This window comes from Lasioglossum baleicum, chromosome 9, assembly GCF_051020765.1.
Source record: "Lasioglossum baleicum chromosome 9, iyLasBale1, whole genome shotgun sequence".
Lineage (NCBI taxonomy): Eukaryota > Metazoa > Arthropoda > Insecta > Hymenoptera > Halictidae > Lasioglossum > Lasioglossum baleicum.
The window spans coordinates 8,324,560-8,342,614 of record NC_134937.1 but is presented as its reverse complement, the minus strand read 5'-3'; the positions used below and the strand labels follow the sequence as shown (position 1 = coordinate 8,342,614).

Sequence of the window (18,055 nt, the reverse complement as noted above, 5' to 3'; positions counted from 1 at the left end):
TCATTCGGGGGCGGAATAATACCACAAAGTGGGTCTATTTATAAAACTTTATTGTAACGATTTTGAGAAAGAATTATTTACACTAGTCTAGCCACGAATGATTATTTGATATCGATCCGATGTCCCCTCTCTAGTCTGTTCACAATTCCTCGGGGGAACGATCGCTCTCGTCGTTATTTTTCTAGTGGTCTTTCGATCTCGGGATAATCACTGTTCATCAAGCTTTAACGGTACCCGCAGTTTTAAGTATCTATACGTATACTAATAGTTTTATTTACATTTAACCGCATGAATTGCACATTACTTCGAGAATATACCTGTTCGATCCTTCGCATTGTCTCCGTGTTGTACATTGGCGTAATCAAGTGCAGTATTAAACCATATCGTATCATATCGCATTTCCTCCGACCTGATTATTTCTATGTACACCATCGACAAGCATGCTCCCGCTTGTTCTCTCCACATTTCGAGAAGCAACCAAAGATTCAATACACAGACAACGTTTACCGCGCGTAAACGACAAGATCAGCAGGCATAGCACGCGTCGGGGACCAAGAACAATTTTATAAATGTACGATTCTATTCATATGGCACGGACGAGTACTAAAAATTCGACGGCATAGGACCGCTCACGCGTACCGGGTGTTCGACAATTTATAAGAAACAAAGTGCAACGGTATTGATCCCTTGCTTCGCGACATACAAATGTTATTTTATCTTTCGGAGAATTATTAACGACAAAGCAGATCTAATCGCACTAATTGTGAAATTCATTATAAAGCAAGGGCGGTTAACAATTTAGCATGCGCGTCAAACACCCTATACAGGGTGAATCTCCACGACTCAAAGACCGAAAAATGACTCGTAAATTATTGACCATACGAACAAACATTTCAAATTGCACAGAATCAGGGAGGTCACGCGATGGAATAATTCTTCGTTTACTGTTCTTCGTGAGAAATAGTAATAAATGAATTATTCGATCGCGTTGTGCAACGTTTTAACGTACGGTCATTAATTTGAAGCCGTCGCGCGAGGAGATTCCCCGGTTTCGCGCATTTCACTCATTTGAAGATCGATGTCGCAACAGCCACGTTGTAAACCAGTCAGTTCGCAAGGCCACTTCGATCCGACCATCGCATATCGGCTTGGTCGGATAAATACGGACGTAAACAGTCAATGGCTTTAAGCCATATGGACCGTGATCCTTTCAATTACGTTACCTAACGACCGGATCCCTTTTCAAGGGAGAATTGTTCGTCTCGTTTATCCTTTAAAAGTTAATACCGCGAGAACGTCATTGATTTATTGTACACTGCACAACTCCTGCGCGGGAAGAAGAATCGCGAGTCTTTGCCGTGAAAGTCTCGCCACCGGGAACGCACGCACAGCACACGTAGGCACAAGCACAGTACAGCCCGCTTCGAGGAACGCAAGAGAGAATGTTATTTGGTCGCAGGGGCGCCCGTTAGTCTAACACTTCGTCCCCGAGGTCATCGTCGTCCTGGCCGTAATCATCGTACTGTTCCTTCAGCTCGTCGTCCTCTTTGTCCTTCGGACAGTGTATGCACCTGGACTCGTTGATCCCGTAGTTGATGCAAGTGTCGCCTATGCATTCGCAGCAGCCATCGTGGAACCATCTGTAACTGGTGGCCCCCATGCTCTGACAGGCTCCGCGACACTTGTTCCACGAATTGCACTGCGCCATAAACACCACCGTGCAGTTTACCGTCATCACGTTCGGCTTCAGGGGATGAGCTTCCTCGTCGGTGGTCTCTATAAAACGCAACAGATCGAACAGTTGGTCGTAAGATCTACTCGCGCGACTCGAATACATTTCTTTGTCAGCGATACTCACGCATATGGTACTTCACTTCGTGCTTCGGCGTGAACAGGGACATGTCGAAGTCCACCGGAAACGTGAACGTGAGCCAGCGCTCGTGCGGGTCCGGTTCGGCGGTCAGGGCTTGGAAGAGACCAGGCATCGGCTCGTTGAAGTCCTCCACGTGCGATTTTTTGCTCAACGGGTTGTCCGTGATGTTCGGTTTCGGACAGAGGTCTGCGAGCAACGAGATCCGGTATCAATCCGGTGAAACTGACGCCATGACGAATACTTTTCGAAGATGTACTCACCAACGCACGAGCAACACTCGTCGTACAGGTAGCTGAGACAGGAGAAGCATTCCTTGCAGCAGGCACAGGTGACTAGATCGCATTTGCAGCTCTGCGTGAGCATGCACTTGCTAACCACGCTGGCGCAGATCGCCTCGTTGCAGGCTTCGGTGTAGTTCCTCGCAGCCACCGCGAACAAGATCCCGACGATACCCGCGATCAGCGTTCTCCTCCAACTCGTCATGATGCTCTGCGAAAGAAAAACGATCACCGAAATCAAACGAAAGGTCACGGTACAACGAGAGAAGAGTACCGGGACAGTCTCGCGAGTTGAATTCTCACGGGTTCCTGCGGACGGCGCGCGAAGCAGCAGGAGGACCGTGAATCGCGTTGATTACGACCATGAAGCTCGATTAAGGTTATTAAGAATATGCATGAACGCGAGACGGGATGTTGTTAAGAGAGGGACGTGGCCAAAAGAACGAATTTCGAATCCACACAAGCCTTCGCACAGCCGTCTCCTCGCGTCACCGCGATCTTCTCTTTGGACAGCGATCGATCTCCGATACTTTGAGATGCACTTTCTGCAGAGTCGAAAATAATACGACACCTTTCATCGAGTGATACTCGACACCGCCGCGGGCGAAGTTTGGAAGGAAACTACCGATCTAGGAAAAGCACTGTTCCAACGAGGAAAGAAGAGCGGAGCGATAATCCGATGCTAAACGATGGCGCGCGCGCAATAATTATAGGTTTCGAACGTGCCGATTAACCGACTATTTTTATCCCGCATAATCGCGCTTCCCACGATATTTCAAGTGAATGATTATCGGAAAGGAATTCCGGTCCAATGACCCGTTACGCGGCGCCGATTTGCGAAAAAATCGCGAGTGTTACCTCGAAAGCGAGCCTAAACTGAACAGAACAGAGTAGGACAGGTCAGGAAAATTCCAAATCTGCGTGTTCCCGAGCGACTTTTCGTCCGGCGCTTATCCTCGACCGTGTTTCCACCGACTAACAGGATCGAAAGCCCGAGCCTCGTTTTTCACACCGTGGCGCTGTCCCCACTTTTGCGTTTGAGAAGGTACCGTCGTAAACGGATGGACTCGGATCGGTTTTACCTCGATTTCGTCCGGGTAATCGTTGATCCCTTGTCTCTTTGTCCCGGGCGCAACCCTCGGCAAGCGCCACTCTATCAACTTGCCCTTAACGAGCTACCATTGAACAGTTGAAGTCAGCGGTTATTTTCCGGTTGGATTGCTTTGGCAGTATTTGTGCAGGCACGTTTACGAATAATTTAGGATACCAAGATTTTTAGAATGTTGGATATTATTTCATAATTTTTGCAAGGCCATGATGTCCACGCCTAAGAGTTTCTTAACAGATTCTTCAACAGTTCGTTAGTCATGCACCCTTAGCGAGTTCGACGAACGGGAGTCGGTCGCGATTATCGAGAAGTCGCAACAGGTGGATGCGACGCGGGCACCGATCTTTCGAGAAAGTTCTATTCATAGGTGGTTCATCGAACCGCGATCATGCTCGTCGTAAATGGGCGAACGCCTCGCGAAACTGCGAGCTCGAGTTACGCGATTGCGCGCAGCTGCTTTGCATTCTCAGAAATCGAAAAAGTTCATTGAATACGATTGAACTCTCGAGCGAAGAACACGGCGGCTGGATTTTTCGTTTCATTCGTCGAGAGTCGAGTGAGAGAGAGAGAGAGAGACTTCGTCGGAGCGAGAACACGCGGCGTCGAGCACTGCAATTTTTATTCCTCGAAGCGACTAATTGAAATGCCGCGCGGATGTCCTATGCACCGAAGGAATCACGATGGAGGTGTCTCGCGTGGCGCTGCGAGAGACCGAGAGAGCCAGCAGTTTTAGATGAATTCCAGTTTGCATTGAAATGTAAACGATCGCGATCGTCGTCCAGGGACAAACGTGCTGCTCGCAGCCGGCTTGCCTCGCCTTGTTCTGGCCCGAGGCGATGGAATAGCTTCAATAACAAACGGCAATCGACTTCGTAGAAGGCACCTATGTTCGCCTGTGGCCTGTGGCCGAGGGCTTTCGAATCTCTTTCTCTCTCTCTTGTCTCCCACCTCGACCGCCTCGACTCATCTTCCCCATTTTCTATCTTCGTTTCAAAGGAAAATCGAGTTCGATTGCGTCGCAGTAAACGCTCTCGACCTCCTTATCTTTCCAATTTTCTCGGATTTTCTTCTCGGTCACTGCGAGCTTTGATTCCATCGAAATTTTCCATTGCCCTATAATCTAATAATGTCGAGTCCAATCGAAATAACGTTTAATTCATTAACGCTTCTAGGAAGTTATAAACGGCAAAGAGATTCTATTCGTTGCAGATGCAAAGGAAATCGTAGCGCGAGGAGTTGAAGAGCGGCTTTGCTCTCCTCGGGAAGTTTCATCGACTGTTTTGCACTCGAATGGTTTACGACCAACGATTAAGTCAATCTAAAAGCGAACGGTCGTTCGAACAGTACAATTCATTCGTCGCGTGAACGGTCAACCGTTCGCGCCGATTGCTTGAACGGCCCGGTCTATTGCTCGTTCTTGGAAGCAATAGAAAGGGGGGTCCCCTGATAAATCGTAAAATGGCCGACCGTGGATGTGTGCGAGAGACAAGATAGACGTTTCTTCGGAAACGGCGCGGCACGAAGAGTCCCAAGAAACTGGCACACGAAGTTTTATCGGTCCATAATTGTCGCGGAACGTCGCCGGATACAGAGCGACGCATTCCCATGCTTCATGTTCGATCGCTAATCGCGTTCGACGTTCTTAAAAAACCCCAAACCGAATTTCTCTCACACATAGATATTAGTGGCGCTTTTCGCTACCCTCTGTATCAATGTAAGCAAAATTCCAAAGAACAAGCATTCCAGAAACTTTTCAACTGTACCGCACATCGTCGGGCGGTTCTCCAGCGTCGCAGCACTCACGTTCCGATCGCGAAACACCTCGTGGGCACCGGGGATTCGAAAACGTTTCACGATGCACCGCGGTGCATCAGGAAATCTCGGTCGATTCGAGGCGCAGTTACCGCGAGCGACTCGCGATGCTAGATGATCGCCAGAAAATCTGGGAATAACTGTTCTCCGATCGGTGGATCGCCGGAAGAGGATGTCCGCACGTTGGCGGTGATCGATTGATAGTTACCTTGTTAGTCCTGCGACGTGTTTCAGCGAGTGAACGGCGTAAGCGGGTAAAGCGGTAAACCTATGCTAAGCGGAGAACTATTTTAAGAGCGCGCAACCGGTTCGCGTTGCAACTATTGCGAGACATATTTCCTCCGTGAGGTGTATATCCCGACTGTAGGAACGACGACGACGACGAGTCTCTCTCTGGTCGAATGTTCGCTGGATCGTCCTGCGTGCACCGTGTTACGTTGTATCCCGGGCACGTCGCGAGGGTTTTAGCACTGGCTGACACTGGCCAACACTGTCCGAATAGACACTTTCTCCGAGCACAGAATCTGTTCTGGCGTAGCTGGTGTCCGCGGAGGAACCGGTTCGCGAAATTCCGATCGTCTCGAGTCTGCCTGGCGCGACGGAGGTGGAGGTTGAGGCGGAGGTTGCGCTGGTGGCGGAGGTGAGGACGAGAGGCTGGCGAGAGGCAGGCGAGAGAACCAGCGGGAACCGCGGCTGGCAGCTCGCAGCTAGCTCGCGGAGGGGACCGAGCCAACGCACAACAGAATCGAGCGGTATCCTCTGAAAATCGACGCGCGGAGAGAGATCTGTGACGGGTGCGACGAATCGAAGAGCGGCTCTCATTGGACTGAATTAAGGAAGGACGTGGACCGAGAGAAACGGACCGAAGCGGAAAGGGAAAGAGGTGAACGAGGTGGAGGAGGAAAAAGAGGTGTTGGCGATGGTAGCTAAGTGAGTCGGTGCTGCTTCTGCAGCAGCAGCGTAGTTGTTACACCGTAACACCGTAAGTCGTTGCCGAAGACGCTGCTGCTGGTGGTGGTGGTTGCTGATAGCGATGGTGGTGGAAAAGGAGAAGAGACCGAGTCCGTTCGCAGTCTGCTAGACTCCGATCTACCAACCGCGCGAGACTGGTTTTCAATTTTTTCCCGACTTTTTGTTTTTACCTGTCCCGCGCGGCCTCTCCGCCTCGTCCCGGTCCCGCTCCTTCTCCTTTTCTCTCCCCTCCTCTTTTCTTCGACTTCTACTGCCCTTTACCCGTTTCTCTGACTCCCCGACTCTTCCAGCCTCCTCACCCCACCTCCTTCGACCCTTCTTTCTCGGTTTCCTCTTGCGCCGCGCGTATTCTTCGGCCATGCGTTTGGTCATCCCTTAGGGTACGTTTCTCTCGAAGCCATGATAAACGATCGAAACCACGATGATAGCGAGAAACGTAGGAATAGCGATTCTGATGGTAATTTCGAGATGCGTGGAAAGGGGAAACGCAGCGCGAACCATCTCGATACAATCTTCTACACACGGTCTACCTTTCGCCATTTTGCCAGCGGATAATCGTTGGGGGTATCCGAAGATATTTCGATGATTACGTGGTGGGAGTTTCGGATCGGGAATTGGGCCGCGCGATCGTCCATTCCGTCTATTCGAGGAAGGACTCGAACCGGTACAACTTCGGAGCGACCGTCTTGTAACTTGTAACAACGCTCGGCTGCCACGAGACACGAGTCCGTCGTGCAACCTCTCATTTCCCTCCTACTGCAATCAACGGCATTTAAGCCTGGAGTTTCGAGCGTTTAAGTATTTAGCTGCTTCCGTCATATCTCGGGCGTGTACCGAGAATTTTTTTCATACCGCCGGACGCGACGACTCCCTGGAACCCGTTTTTCGTGGCCGAGGGTCGCGGCCGATACGTTGCCCGTTCTTTCCAACACGTTCGATAGAAATGGGAGTGCGAAAATCTGCCAGAAATTTCGCTAGAGGAACCATAATTTGCGATATTGTTTGCGCGTAATGTTTTAAATTGCTCGATGCAGCACCTTGAATGTTCAGAATCCTGAAATACATATTTGGCAGCCTCGATCGGGCGGGTTTGATAATCGCCTGGAAATGCCGGCTTCGGATAGATAATGTCTGAATCGGATTTGATTGGCAGCGTGGAGAATGGCGGACCGAGAATAAGTAAGAGATCGAGAAGAACTCGTTCCCGACGTGCACGCGTGACTCTGCAGTCCTACGGGAGTGTTTCTCGAGAGACAGAGACAAAATCGAAAAGACAAAGGTGGCCGAGGGGCGGGGAATAGGATAGGCCAGGTATACGAAGGTCGTTAGCTGGAAGAAAAATTAGCCGTTTGTCGGAGTGTTCCGTCCAAAGATGGGTCAATCAGATACGAAAACACTTGTCGGGCTGGGCATTGTCCGAGGACAACAGGTCCACGAAGGATCGTCGTCGACACAGGTATACTTTTGTCCTAATGACCGTTCGAGGAATTCGAAGCTTCACGGGTCCTCGAACGTTCGCCGGGGTGGCCGCGAACGCTCACGAGCACTCCCCTGCCATTTTACCGTGTTAAAAGTTGAAAGCCGCGCGCGCGGGACCGCGATTATAGCATTTCCGGAGCACGGACAGGGCCCTTCGAGCGAGCCTCTTTTCACCGGTTTATCGTTCGCGCCCTTTCCGACGCGAGCGTATCGTCCAATAAATTACGACGGACTCTCGACTGGCATTCCTCAGACTTTTTAGCTCCCGTGAGTAAAACAACAACTCGTAAAAATATCGAAATTCGTGGTACACCGGTAACATCGAGCCGCGCCTCGCCAAGGTAAACACGGTCTTAACGTTTCAAAATGCAGCGAAGCCAGATTCCCGACCAGTCAATCGATCTTCCTCGTTTACCGAGTCACGCGACGCTTTTCGCGTGTTTGTCTCCTCGATTACGCATTCCAGGTGCACGTGCAGTACTCTTGTTTGCGTCGTCGCCAGTTTCTTTTTTACGATTTTACCGCGTGGCTTCGTTGACACGCGTGCTTCCTGCTTGCGCTTTTTCATCGAGATTCTTTTGGTTTTGCATCGAGGGATTGAATGACTTTCTTCGCTTTAGAAATTAGTTCGGCATATATGTATTACTCTGATAGAAATGAAAAAAGTATGATCGTCGCAGCCGTTGCCACAGCGAACGGAGCACGCATCGCGATGTTTCGAGAACGTTGATTAAATTGCTCGAGCAGTTGTTTATGCCATAATTTGTTGCACGGCGCGTTTCGATCGGTCATGGGCGTGGTTATGGTTGCATATACCCTATTCCGATGTATGCATGCATTCGATCCTTTCACCTCCTGTTTAGATTTCGCCAAGGTGAAACCGTGGAAACACCTATCGGACAAATAGTTGACGTCTTTGACTTGGCACTTGGCGCGGAAAAATTTTTGTCGATTCCATTCGCGGACGGCAAAACGCATTGTTCCATGTTTTTTAATAGTACTCGATGAATTTATGCGCTCGTTGGCTTGCCTGATTTTTTCCTGGCCACGCAAATGGAAACGTCGGTATACGTGAACGGTTTTTAAAGATTTTTCTTAGGACGATTCTACGTCGGTATCTAATTCATTGGTACGCGACGACGAATCCGTGTTCCATTTCGCAATTATTACGCGCAGCAACATTTATGCAATTACGGTAGAGCACGTGCCGAACAAATGAAACGTCATCTTGTTCGAAGGGACGAAATTACGCGTGAAACCGCATACACGGAATATCGTAAATATCCTACGTTTAACAGGATCAAATCAGTTTACATTAAATCCGTTAATTAACGCGCAATAACGTTGATCAAGGATCAAAGGTGACTTGTAATCGAACAAAACGAATATTCGTCGACCGGGCTGGAACGTATTAAATTATACATTTTCAGGCAATTTGGTCCGTTAACCGAAGGAGGCGAGTTAACTCGTCAATTGCACTGAATTGTATTTATCATAATTTTAACTTTTGCTGGTATCGGAACGTCGATATTTAATCTAAATTAGGTTCCATCATCGTTTCAACAAATCTCGCCAAGCCGAGTACTGTAACTATTTTACTTTTTATACATTGTTGATGTCTAAACTCTTTCAACATCGTTTAATCACATTTAAATGTTATAAAAAAGTACACCGTTGTCTATGGAACCATTTTACGGAAGAATCAGTCCTGCATCTTTTATGGTCGAGGCAGAAAAAATTGAATGTAATTAAATTCAATTTCGTAACGAAAAACGGATTCCAAGGACTATTAACCGATCACACGGAATGAAAATTCCTGAATTTCGTCTTGATAAACTGATAAATGACGATGTACGAAAAAAGAAGCTTTGATTAATTGAATTTCGCGCCAGACCGTGTTTCTGGCGCCATCTAGCAGGAAGACGGTGAACCGTGAACGTCGCGGACCGCGAGGTGAGGTGAGGGTGAGAGAGAGGTGAGAGTGAGACCACGCAACACCACGCAAGCACGCGATTGCACGCGATGCCGAGCAACGAGACCGAATATGTATCGTGAATAATTCAGTACCAATCTGTACTGACCGGTACCAATAACTCCATATTAATCTCTCGTGTTCCCGTTTATCAGCTCGACTGTGTCTTTTGAAATTTCTATCGACAGCCGTGACGTCAGACAATTATCTATTGCGAGCATCGAGTGGGGAAATCCCATGGATCTTTTTTCGTGTTGGTGAAAATTTCGCTGCGGAGGTACACGTCAGAGAAACAAATCTTGAAAACAAATTCCTGCGTCTCGATCTTGTTCAGTCGCAGTTACACGGTTCGAACAACAAGTGCATACACGTATCGGCGTGTCTTTATATAGTCTCGTTATCTTCCCGCTATAGTGGCAAGTACAAGCCTGAGTTTCAGTCACGCGGATTTAGACGGGGGTCTGGTTACATACTCGGAAGTCCCGCGAACTTTCATTGGTTAGATTCGAGAGGCGAGAACGTCGGTCAGTCTTCTGTTGCACTCAGTGAAAATTTGTTACATCTCCGCCACTTTCACCGAGCTCGATCCACGTAACGGTAAAACCCGCGATATTAAGAGGAATTCGTTCTGTATATGTACCTTTTTCTACGTGACCTCGTTCGCGGTCAGTTCGGCGTCGAATTCGTGGACATTCATCGCTTTTTCATTAAAGCTCCGGATTCAGTTTCCCTTTCGCGAGGAAGGCTTTCGCGGTTACACGGTAATCGTTTAATACCGAGTGCTCACCAACGTGGAGTAAACGATTCGTGTTTCGCGTGTCTCCGATATTGTTATCGGTCCGTCAGCTGAGCAATCGTTGACACGTATTCGACATCTCACAACGATGTACGTGTAATCGCATTTCCGCGTTTACGAATTTTGTTCTTTTTCCTGTTCGGTGCTACAGTGAAAGTGGAATCGCGGTTTATAGACAGTTTTCTCTATCTGCTTCACCAGCGTGAAAATCGCAGAAGACTAATCGTTATACTCTAGTTTAACATATGTTTACTTTGTTAAATTATAATTCTCACTATAATGTGTATTATCTGTTTTAGTTGTTGTGGACACTGTGCATTTCGGTCTGAGAAATGCGGACCTTACTGTTGCTCGCTTTGGCTTGTATAGCGGTGCAATATGTTGTTGGGCCACCCGTTAATCAGAAAAAGGATGCAGGTCACGACAGTGAAAATGAAATCGAAAATCCAGAAGGAACGGTATGATTCTATAAATTGAAAATTAGAAAAAAAGCACCAGAAAAGAAATTACAGCATCTATTGTTCGCGTAGGAGGACGATCTGGAGTACCATCGATACCTGATGGAAGTGCTTCAGGTATTGGAAAACGATCAAGACTTCCGAGCGAAGGTGAAGGAAGCATCTGAAGCGGACATACGTGTAAGCCATCGTTCTAGCAATTTTGTTGGGAGAAAGATGCAGAGAAGAAGCTTACGATTTTCGTCATGAGTAAACGCACCTTTTTATTAGTCAGGAAAAATAGCAGACCAACTACAATTCGTAAGTCACAATGTTAGAACCAGACTAGACGAGATCAAAAGAAAGGAACTGGAAAGATTGAGACACCTCGCTGCGAAAGAGCAGGAGTTGAGAAATGGGTTGGATACCGGTCACATGAAGATAGCCGGTCACGTGGATCATACGAATACACGTACATTTGAGATATATGATCTGAAGAAATTAATTGCCAAGGTAACGTCGATCGTATAATCAATTTTAAATGACAGACAAGAATAATACGGTCGCTGATATATCTGTTGTAGATTTCGAAAGATTTAACAGAGACTGATTACAAACGGAGAGAAGAATTCAAAAAACACGAAATGGAATTGAAATACGAGGAACAGAAAAAATTGGAACGTAATGCTACAAGTTGAATCTCTTCCACATAATTTTATTTCTTCAAATAATGCTTTCCTTCTGATATTTTTAATATTCATGTTCTCGCGCAGATATGAATGAGGTAGAACGAGAAAAATATGAGCAGGAACTGAAAGCACTAAAAGAGAAACATAAAAAGCACGAGCCTGTAAGTTGAGCGTAAGAGTTTGCATAATTTTTTCTCAAATTGATTTATTTTCAACTATATGTTGCATTCACAGGTGCATCATCCAGGTAGTAAACAGCAATTAGAAGACGTATGGGAGAAACAGGATCACATGGAAACTGAGAATTTTAATCCTAAAACATTCTTCTACATGCACGGTACTGTAAAATCATTAATTATTATTTTACGTTTTGCATGGATGAGAAATAATATGTATAATTTGTCGTTTAGATATCGATGGTAACGGAGTATGGGATACAGATGAAGTTAAAGCTCTATTTTTAAAAGAATTAGATAAACTTTACTCTCAAGGAGCATCGCAAGATGAATTATTGAAACGTATGGAGGAAATGGAAAGGATGAGGGAGCATGTATTTAACGAGGCCGATCTCAACAAGGATGCGCTCATCAGGTTTGTAGAGAAAATGCTCATCTATCATGCTCAAGATTTTCTATTTTACCGTATTATTTCAGTTATGATGAATTCTTAGAGCAAACTAAGAAACCAGAGTTTCAAAGAGACGAGGGATGGGAAGGACTGGACGAAGGACAGATTTTCACTCAAGAAGAATTCGAAGAGTTCGAAAGGCTGCACAAGCAACAAGAGATGCAAAGAATGATCGCTCAAGGAATCGTGAGTACTCGAAAATACAAAATATCGTAGGAACGATTAGTTTTTGATAAATTGCAAATATTTTGATTCGATGAGACTTTTGAGGCTTTCACGATACAAGTTTGGCTAACCGCATGTAATAGTCTAATCACTAGTTTTTTAATTGAACAGAAAAATAAATTAGAAGAATAGAGTGCTAAAGGATTCACGGATATTTGAATTCGTGTAATTGGATATTCGAATAGTAAAAGCTCTAGAATCGAATAATAGCTGCAAGTAGATACTTTGTCGTTTAGAAGGGATAGATTCTAGCCAAGATTTTCGATAATAATCTAGAATTTCATCGTCTGTTCTTTTATTCGCTTGTACTCGTCCAACCTGTTTTTTGCTCAGAGTTTTGTGATGTTTTTGTAATGGACAATAATTAGCTTGTGCACTTTCTGTTGCTGTTATTAGCTACCAGAACACCAAGGTAGTATGCCCGCACAGCACGAGCCGGTAAGTAATTGTAGTGCTATCAGTAACACCTTGTTTAGAAACTCGTTTCACGAAAAAAACTGTTGATTATAAAATACGATTGATTAAAATCTACTGATTTTCTAACACAATTGTTCCGAACGTTTTCTAGTTCCCGCCGCAGTACGCGCAGGTTCCGCCTCAAGATTTTCAGCATCAGCAACAATTTCAGCATCAACAACAGTACCCTAATCCTGCACCAGGACAATACCAACCACAGTTCCAACAGTTCAAGCAGCAGGAGTATCAACAGCAGCAGATGACTGGTCAGCAATTGGTTTCCGGACAAGTTCCGGTTCAGCAGCCTCGAGGACAAGTTCCGATCCAGCAACAGCCTCAAGGACAAGTTCCTCAAGGACAAGTTCCGATCCAGCAACAGCCTCAAGGACAAGTTCCGATCCAGCAACAGCCTCAAGGCCAAGTCCCAGTTCAGCAAGTTCAAGCACCGAATATACAACAACCGCAGCAGCAACAGCAACCGCAACAGATAGTCGCCAATCAAATACCACAAAATGTTCAAAGCAACGTGGCGTCGCAACAGCATAACCAACCGAACTCGCAATTTGCGCAGGTTCCAGTGCAACAGGAGATTAACAGAAACAATATACCAGCTGTCGGGAAAGCATAAACGTGAACTTTTCATCGATAAAAGTTTACCAACGAATGGTGCAATACGCTACCCGGGAGTCTTAGAAGAGATTCGATCGGAGCGGAATGTTATGTGTTGAAGGAGACAACTATGAAGCTACTCTATCTTACAACTTCCATGCCTTTGTCACTTTTGTCAGCCCATTGATTTTATTATCTTTATACGATTATATGCAAAGTTATAATGTTGCGTGTTGACGCCGGAATCGAGTCATTTATTTATTGTCAACTGTAAATAAATACTGTTTCCAGGAAAGCTGACCGTTCAAAAAAGACTTTGCCACGTACCTTTCACACACCGAAACGCCGATGGATATTTATCTCCTCGAGGCCCCGTGTATAATTCATATTTTTATCGGGAATGATAGTCGGAACATCGCGTGCCTCGAGATACGGAACACGCAAAGGAAAGGGGTTGTATCGAACGATTCAAGTGAAAGAGAGATCGTGTTTAATTTCTCATATTTATTATTGCATACTGTTTATGTTAGTATATTACTTAGGTATACGTGCCAAATAGCAACTTAAATGTATGATTGCGTGATTCATCTGTTGTTCACCCGTCAAGCACGGATTGGTTGGTAGGTAGGTAGGTAGGTAGGTAGGTAGGTAATGTAACGCTTACTCCACTATATATAGGGTGTATTTATAATAATAGCATATGTCGGTAGAACGTCATCTTACATGCTAATCGGTAATAAATAAAAGAGGAATTTGTAATGGTTGACAAGGTTTTGCTTTGCATCCGTGACTACAAAAGTAAAACTATTCTTTTTTCTTTTTCTCTCTCGAAACGCTTCGACGTGTGTCCCCCAAGGTACATCTCGGAATGAAACGGAAAAAGCATACGTCGCATCGCGATTCGTCACGGGTACATGTACAAATTGCTGGTTTGCGGGCAACTATTCGCGTATGGGTTTCCTGTGTGTCGGGTTTTCTTCAATCAATTCTCGACTATCTACTCAAAAAGAAATACTTCGTTTAACGTAAAAATAGAAAGAAATAGTAACTATAAACTATCGCCATCTGCAAAGAAACTCGGCGCTGGTCGTCGTCCTTGGACAGCGAGCGTCTTTCTAATAGGCCGCTTATATCGACGATTTCGAACGGGATCGATCGTCGAGATTACAGGCGGCGGAAACGAATACACCGATCTGGGAGATCCCTCGCGCGAACGAGGCTGAGACGTCCTGTGTATAAGCGGAATCGCTAAAAATTTCGAGGTAAGAACTGGTCTGAAATCGGCCACGATCAGCCTCGATCGCGAGAGCTTTTTGTTCGTTCTCCCGATCCTAACGTTTCCCGATCTTCATCATTCTAATACTCGCGAGGCATTGCTCGGAGAGGCCGCGTGCGCTCCAGACTTTTATTCGCAAGCGTTTTCAAAAATATTTGTTATCGTACCAAAAAACGGAGAACGCGTTTACGCCCCTCTCTCTCTCTCTCGCTCTCTCTCTCTTTCTCACTCTCTCTCACACTCTCTCTCTCTCTCGCTCTCTTCTTCTTTCTCTCGTTATGTGCGACCAATGCCCCTTTGGCGCGCTTCAGCGGCAGATTCAAACGGAACAGAGGCCTCGTTTTATCATTCAACTACGATAAAAGTATCTTCACGAGCGGACAAATAAATATATTACAAGGTTACGATAATAAAGATGAACTTTCTTGTATAATTAATGTTGCATTTTTCTCTATTTACAGTGAACGCGCGGTTGGGTTGTGTCTGTCTCTTGTCGCGTAACGTATGGTGTCTACCTCTTCCAGTGTACTTGTCCTCCAGAATGTCAACCGTGTGTGAGTGTGTCTCTTTTCTTTGTCACCTGGTTTTCGTTTATATTCTTCAACGTTTCTTCCGATTGTTCCATTTCTCCGTTGTATCTGGCTATCGTTTTAATACATTCCTCCTCTATAGCTATTATCCGCTGCTCGTGGAGCGAAGGCCGAACGATTTACACGTCCAAAGTCAATAAATGCGCCACCCTCGATATACTCGCGGTACCCGCTGTACCCATTGCTAGATCACGCTCGCGGCGAAATTACAAACCACGGGTCTAGGTGGCGCGAGTGACCTTGAACGAGCAACATCTTTCGCCTCGTCGAGAGATTCAAAGTTTTCACGGCTGGGTGCAGCCACGGCTCTCGCTGTCAGTCTTGCGGCTGCGCGAGTCGACCTTCCTTCAACCGGAATTAGCCAATTTTGTAATGCAATTAACAATAAACCATTGCGATCGAAGTATTATATACAATTATTTCTTGTCATGTACAGAATGTTCGGTAACAGTTCGGGATCGTACAGGACGAAAATTAAGAGTTAACATCTACATCTCGTTCACGCAATTCGAGCAGATAAAAGCAATGGTACACGCGATAGGTCTGCTGTAAACAAACAAGTTTCTATTGCATAGTATTTTGTACACAATCCGCTAGAAGCACGCGCGTCCGATGGGATTTCCAATTCGATCCCGATTAAAAACCAATTTTTAAATCGGTCACCAACAACCGATCCCATCGAACTAAACATTTTAAAGGCTAAACAAAATATACATCGTTTCGAAAAGCATAACAGCGAGAACCGTACGCGATCGATCGCTTTCCACCTAATCGACTTCTTGCCGCCACTGCGTATGTTCGTCTCTCTATCGTGTGCACCTGTGTATATTTATTGTAGCTCTGTAAGCGTGTCCTCTGCGTGTATGTGTGTCCGTCTATACGCGTGTGTATGACCGTACAAGTTTCAGATACGCGTGTCGTGTTTTTATTGAATATCGGCTCGCGACCGGGTGTGTACGATTAAATAATCAGGTTCTGAAAAATGTGCGGTTCTATTGCTCGACTACTGGTTCCTGTAAATTAGGATGCCACCTAGTGTTTATCCTCGAATGGTTCGGTCGTTACCGCGGCAGAGAAATGGAAAACACGGGGATGGATTCTCCCCCTGTTGCACGGCGCGACTCTCGTTTCTTCTCCTCCGCTGCTATTAACGTCCCTTTAAATTCCCTTTCACACTTTCTCTCACTCTCTGCCTATATCCTTGGCTCCCGCCGATGAATGCCGCCGTTACGTGTGTTACACATCCTGTAAGCTAGTCGTAAATTATCGCGTTATTCGTACAGTTTTGCCGTGGGATTGTTTCGTCGGTACCTTTACCTTCTCTCTCCCTTCTGTCCGTTTCTCGAGCGGATCGAGTGTGTGGCTGTGTATGTCGGTCGACCATTAATTATAAACACGATGTTACACCTCGAAGCTAAGGCGAAAATAAAGGTAAGAGTTCGGCGCGTGCGTGATACATTTCAGATCCTGTCTCTCGCGGGTTGTCCAAGTGGAACGAACGTCGGATATTTCTGTAAATAATCGGCCGCGTTTAATATTCGAACGGCCCGATACTCGAGCTGCGCGCTGCGTCCATGTCGCAAAAGTCGTATGCCGCTCCGAACCAGTCAGGGGACACCGACGACCGCTCCGAATTGCCCACGGAGCCAAATCGCCTCGGAAATTTTCCGTAGAATCGCCCGAATTGGCCCGTTTGCCCCGTGCGGCAATCCGTGCTCGATCTAGAGCGAACCACCTCCGAGAGACTTTCTTTGGTCTCGTTGGTTTAGGACGATTGATCATCACCGTAATCGAGAACGCGTGGGCAATGTACAGGGAAATATTACTTTCTCCGACGCACGACGAATCTCGATTCTCGAGTGTCAGGCTGTCGAAGTATGGCTGCGGCTGTGTAGTCCCACCTCGCGGCTCGATACGTCGCACTCGCGGAGAACCGCGAACGGTTCTCTTCAATCGCGCGACTTCCGATTCGTAATCGCGTTAGCCTTCGATCCGTCCCGCGCGCGGAGAGTTTTCGGGATCCTCAGCCGCTCCAAGGTGGATCGAGAGCTCGGAAAACCCGCGAGACCGATCGACAAGCAAGCGAAACGCAGAAGCCACGAGGACAAATGGGCAGGTTTTCTTTCTTTCGTTCTCTCTCTTTCTTTCTCTTCTTCTCTCTCGCGCGCACGCACACACACATACACACACGCATTCGTTCTTTTTTTTTTGCTTTCTCTCTCTTCTTCCTGGAAAGTGGTATACTAGCGTCACGCCCGTCCGTCCTTACGTTGCCTCGATAAAAATTCTAAGAGCTACTTTATCTTCGACTCTAGGGTCCTTACACTTTTGTCTAACTTAATCTCTTCCTCGCGTGAACTTTTGTTTCGTCCTCGACGACGTTTGAACGGAAAAACTGCGCATTCACCTTTCCTCCCTCAAAGTAAAACGCGCGTCCAGCAGCAACCTTATATAGCGTCAATATATCAATTTATGTATATATATACCTTTTTTGTCTCATATATATATTTACTTTTACTTTGTGTCCTATATCAATAATAGCGTATTAGATGCTTTTTTTTTGTTCACTTACACCTTATGTATGTAATATAAGTATCTTTGTTCTTTTTCTTCTTCATCTGTTCACAGATATATATCAAAATGCGTAAACGAAAGTTTCTCGAAATATCCGTTCCCTCTGCTGATTCAAGTCATACGCTTGCCTCTCCTCCTGCGTTTTAACGTTCATCTGCGTTCTCTCTCTCTCTAGCTCGCTCCCTCTCACACGCACACGCACACTCTCTCTCTCTCTCTCTCTCTCTCTCTCTCTCTCTCTCTCTCTCTTCCAATCTGTCACGCGTTCTCTCGCCCGATATC

The 18,055-nt window shown here is 46.2% G+C and overlaps 2 protein-coding genes across 13 annotated transcripts; one reads left to right on the top strand and one right to left on the bottom strand.

Moving 5' to 3' along the window:
* Nucleotides 1-33: 33 nt before the first annotated feature.
* LOC143212259 (twisted gastrulation protein homolog 1-A) lies at nucleotides 34-5,616 on the bottom strand. Of its 3 annotated transcripts, none has more exons than XM_076430869.1 (4): nucleotides 5,280-5,616; nucleotides 2,134-2,362; nucleotides 1,859-2,059; nucleotides 34-1,776 (listed from the first exon to the last, which is right to left on the bottom strand). In XM_076430869.1, exons 2-4 carry the CDS (start codon nucleotides 2,354-2,356, stop codon nucleotides 1,469-1,471), a joined length of 732 nt encoding a protein of 243 aa, XP_076286984.1. In that variant the 5' UTR covers nucleotides 2,357-2,362; nucleotides 5,280-5,616; the 3' UTR covers nucleotides 34-1,468. The 3 variants fall into 3 exon arrangements, with proteins under 3 accessions (XP_076286984.1, XP_076286987.1, XP_076286985.1); XM_076430872.1 differs by lacking the exon at nucleotides 5,280-5,616 and adding an exon at nucleotides 5,023-5,273; XM_076430870.1 differs by lacking the exon at nucleotides 5,280-5,616 and adding an exon at nucleotides 3,010-3,226.
* Nucleotides 5,617-5,808: 192 nt separating this feature from the next.
* Nucleotides 5,809-13,628, top strand: Nucb1 (Nucleobindin 1). 10 transcript variants are annotated; one of them, XM_076430822.1, is made up of 11 exons: nucleotides 5,809-5,954; nucleotides 10,590-10,748; nucleotides 10,821-10,928; nucleotides 11,019-11,240; nucleotides 11,312-11,408; nucleotides 11,501-11,577; nucleotides 11,651-11,753; nucleotides 11,827-12,007; nucleotides 12,070-12,229; nucleotides 12,665-12,706; nucleotides 12,837-13,628. In XM_076430822.1, exons 2-11 carry the CDS (start codon nucleotides 10,623-10,625, stop codon nucleotides 13,350-13,352), a joined length of 1,632 nt encoding a protein of 543 aa, XP_076286937.1. In that variant the 5' UTR covers nucleotides 5,809-5,954; nucleotides 10,590-10,622; the 3' UTR covers nucleotides 13,353-13,628. The 10 variants fall into 10 exon arrangements, with proteins under 10 accessions (XP_076286937.1, XP_076286933.1, XP_076286929.1 ...); XM_076430818.1 differs by lacking the exon at nucleotides 5,809-5,954 and adding an exon at nucleotides 9,481-9,605; XM_076430814.1 differs by lacking the exon at nucleotides 5,809-5,954 and adding an exon at nucleotides 9,504-9,771.
* The last annotated feature ends 4,427 nt before the right edge of the window (nucleotides 13,629-18,055 follow it).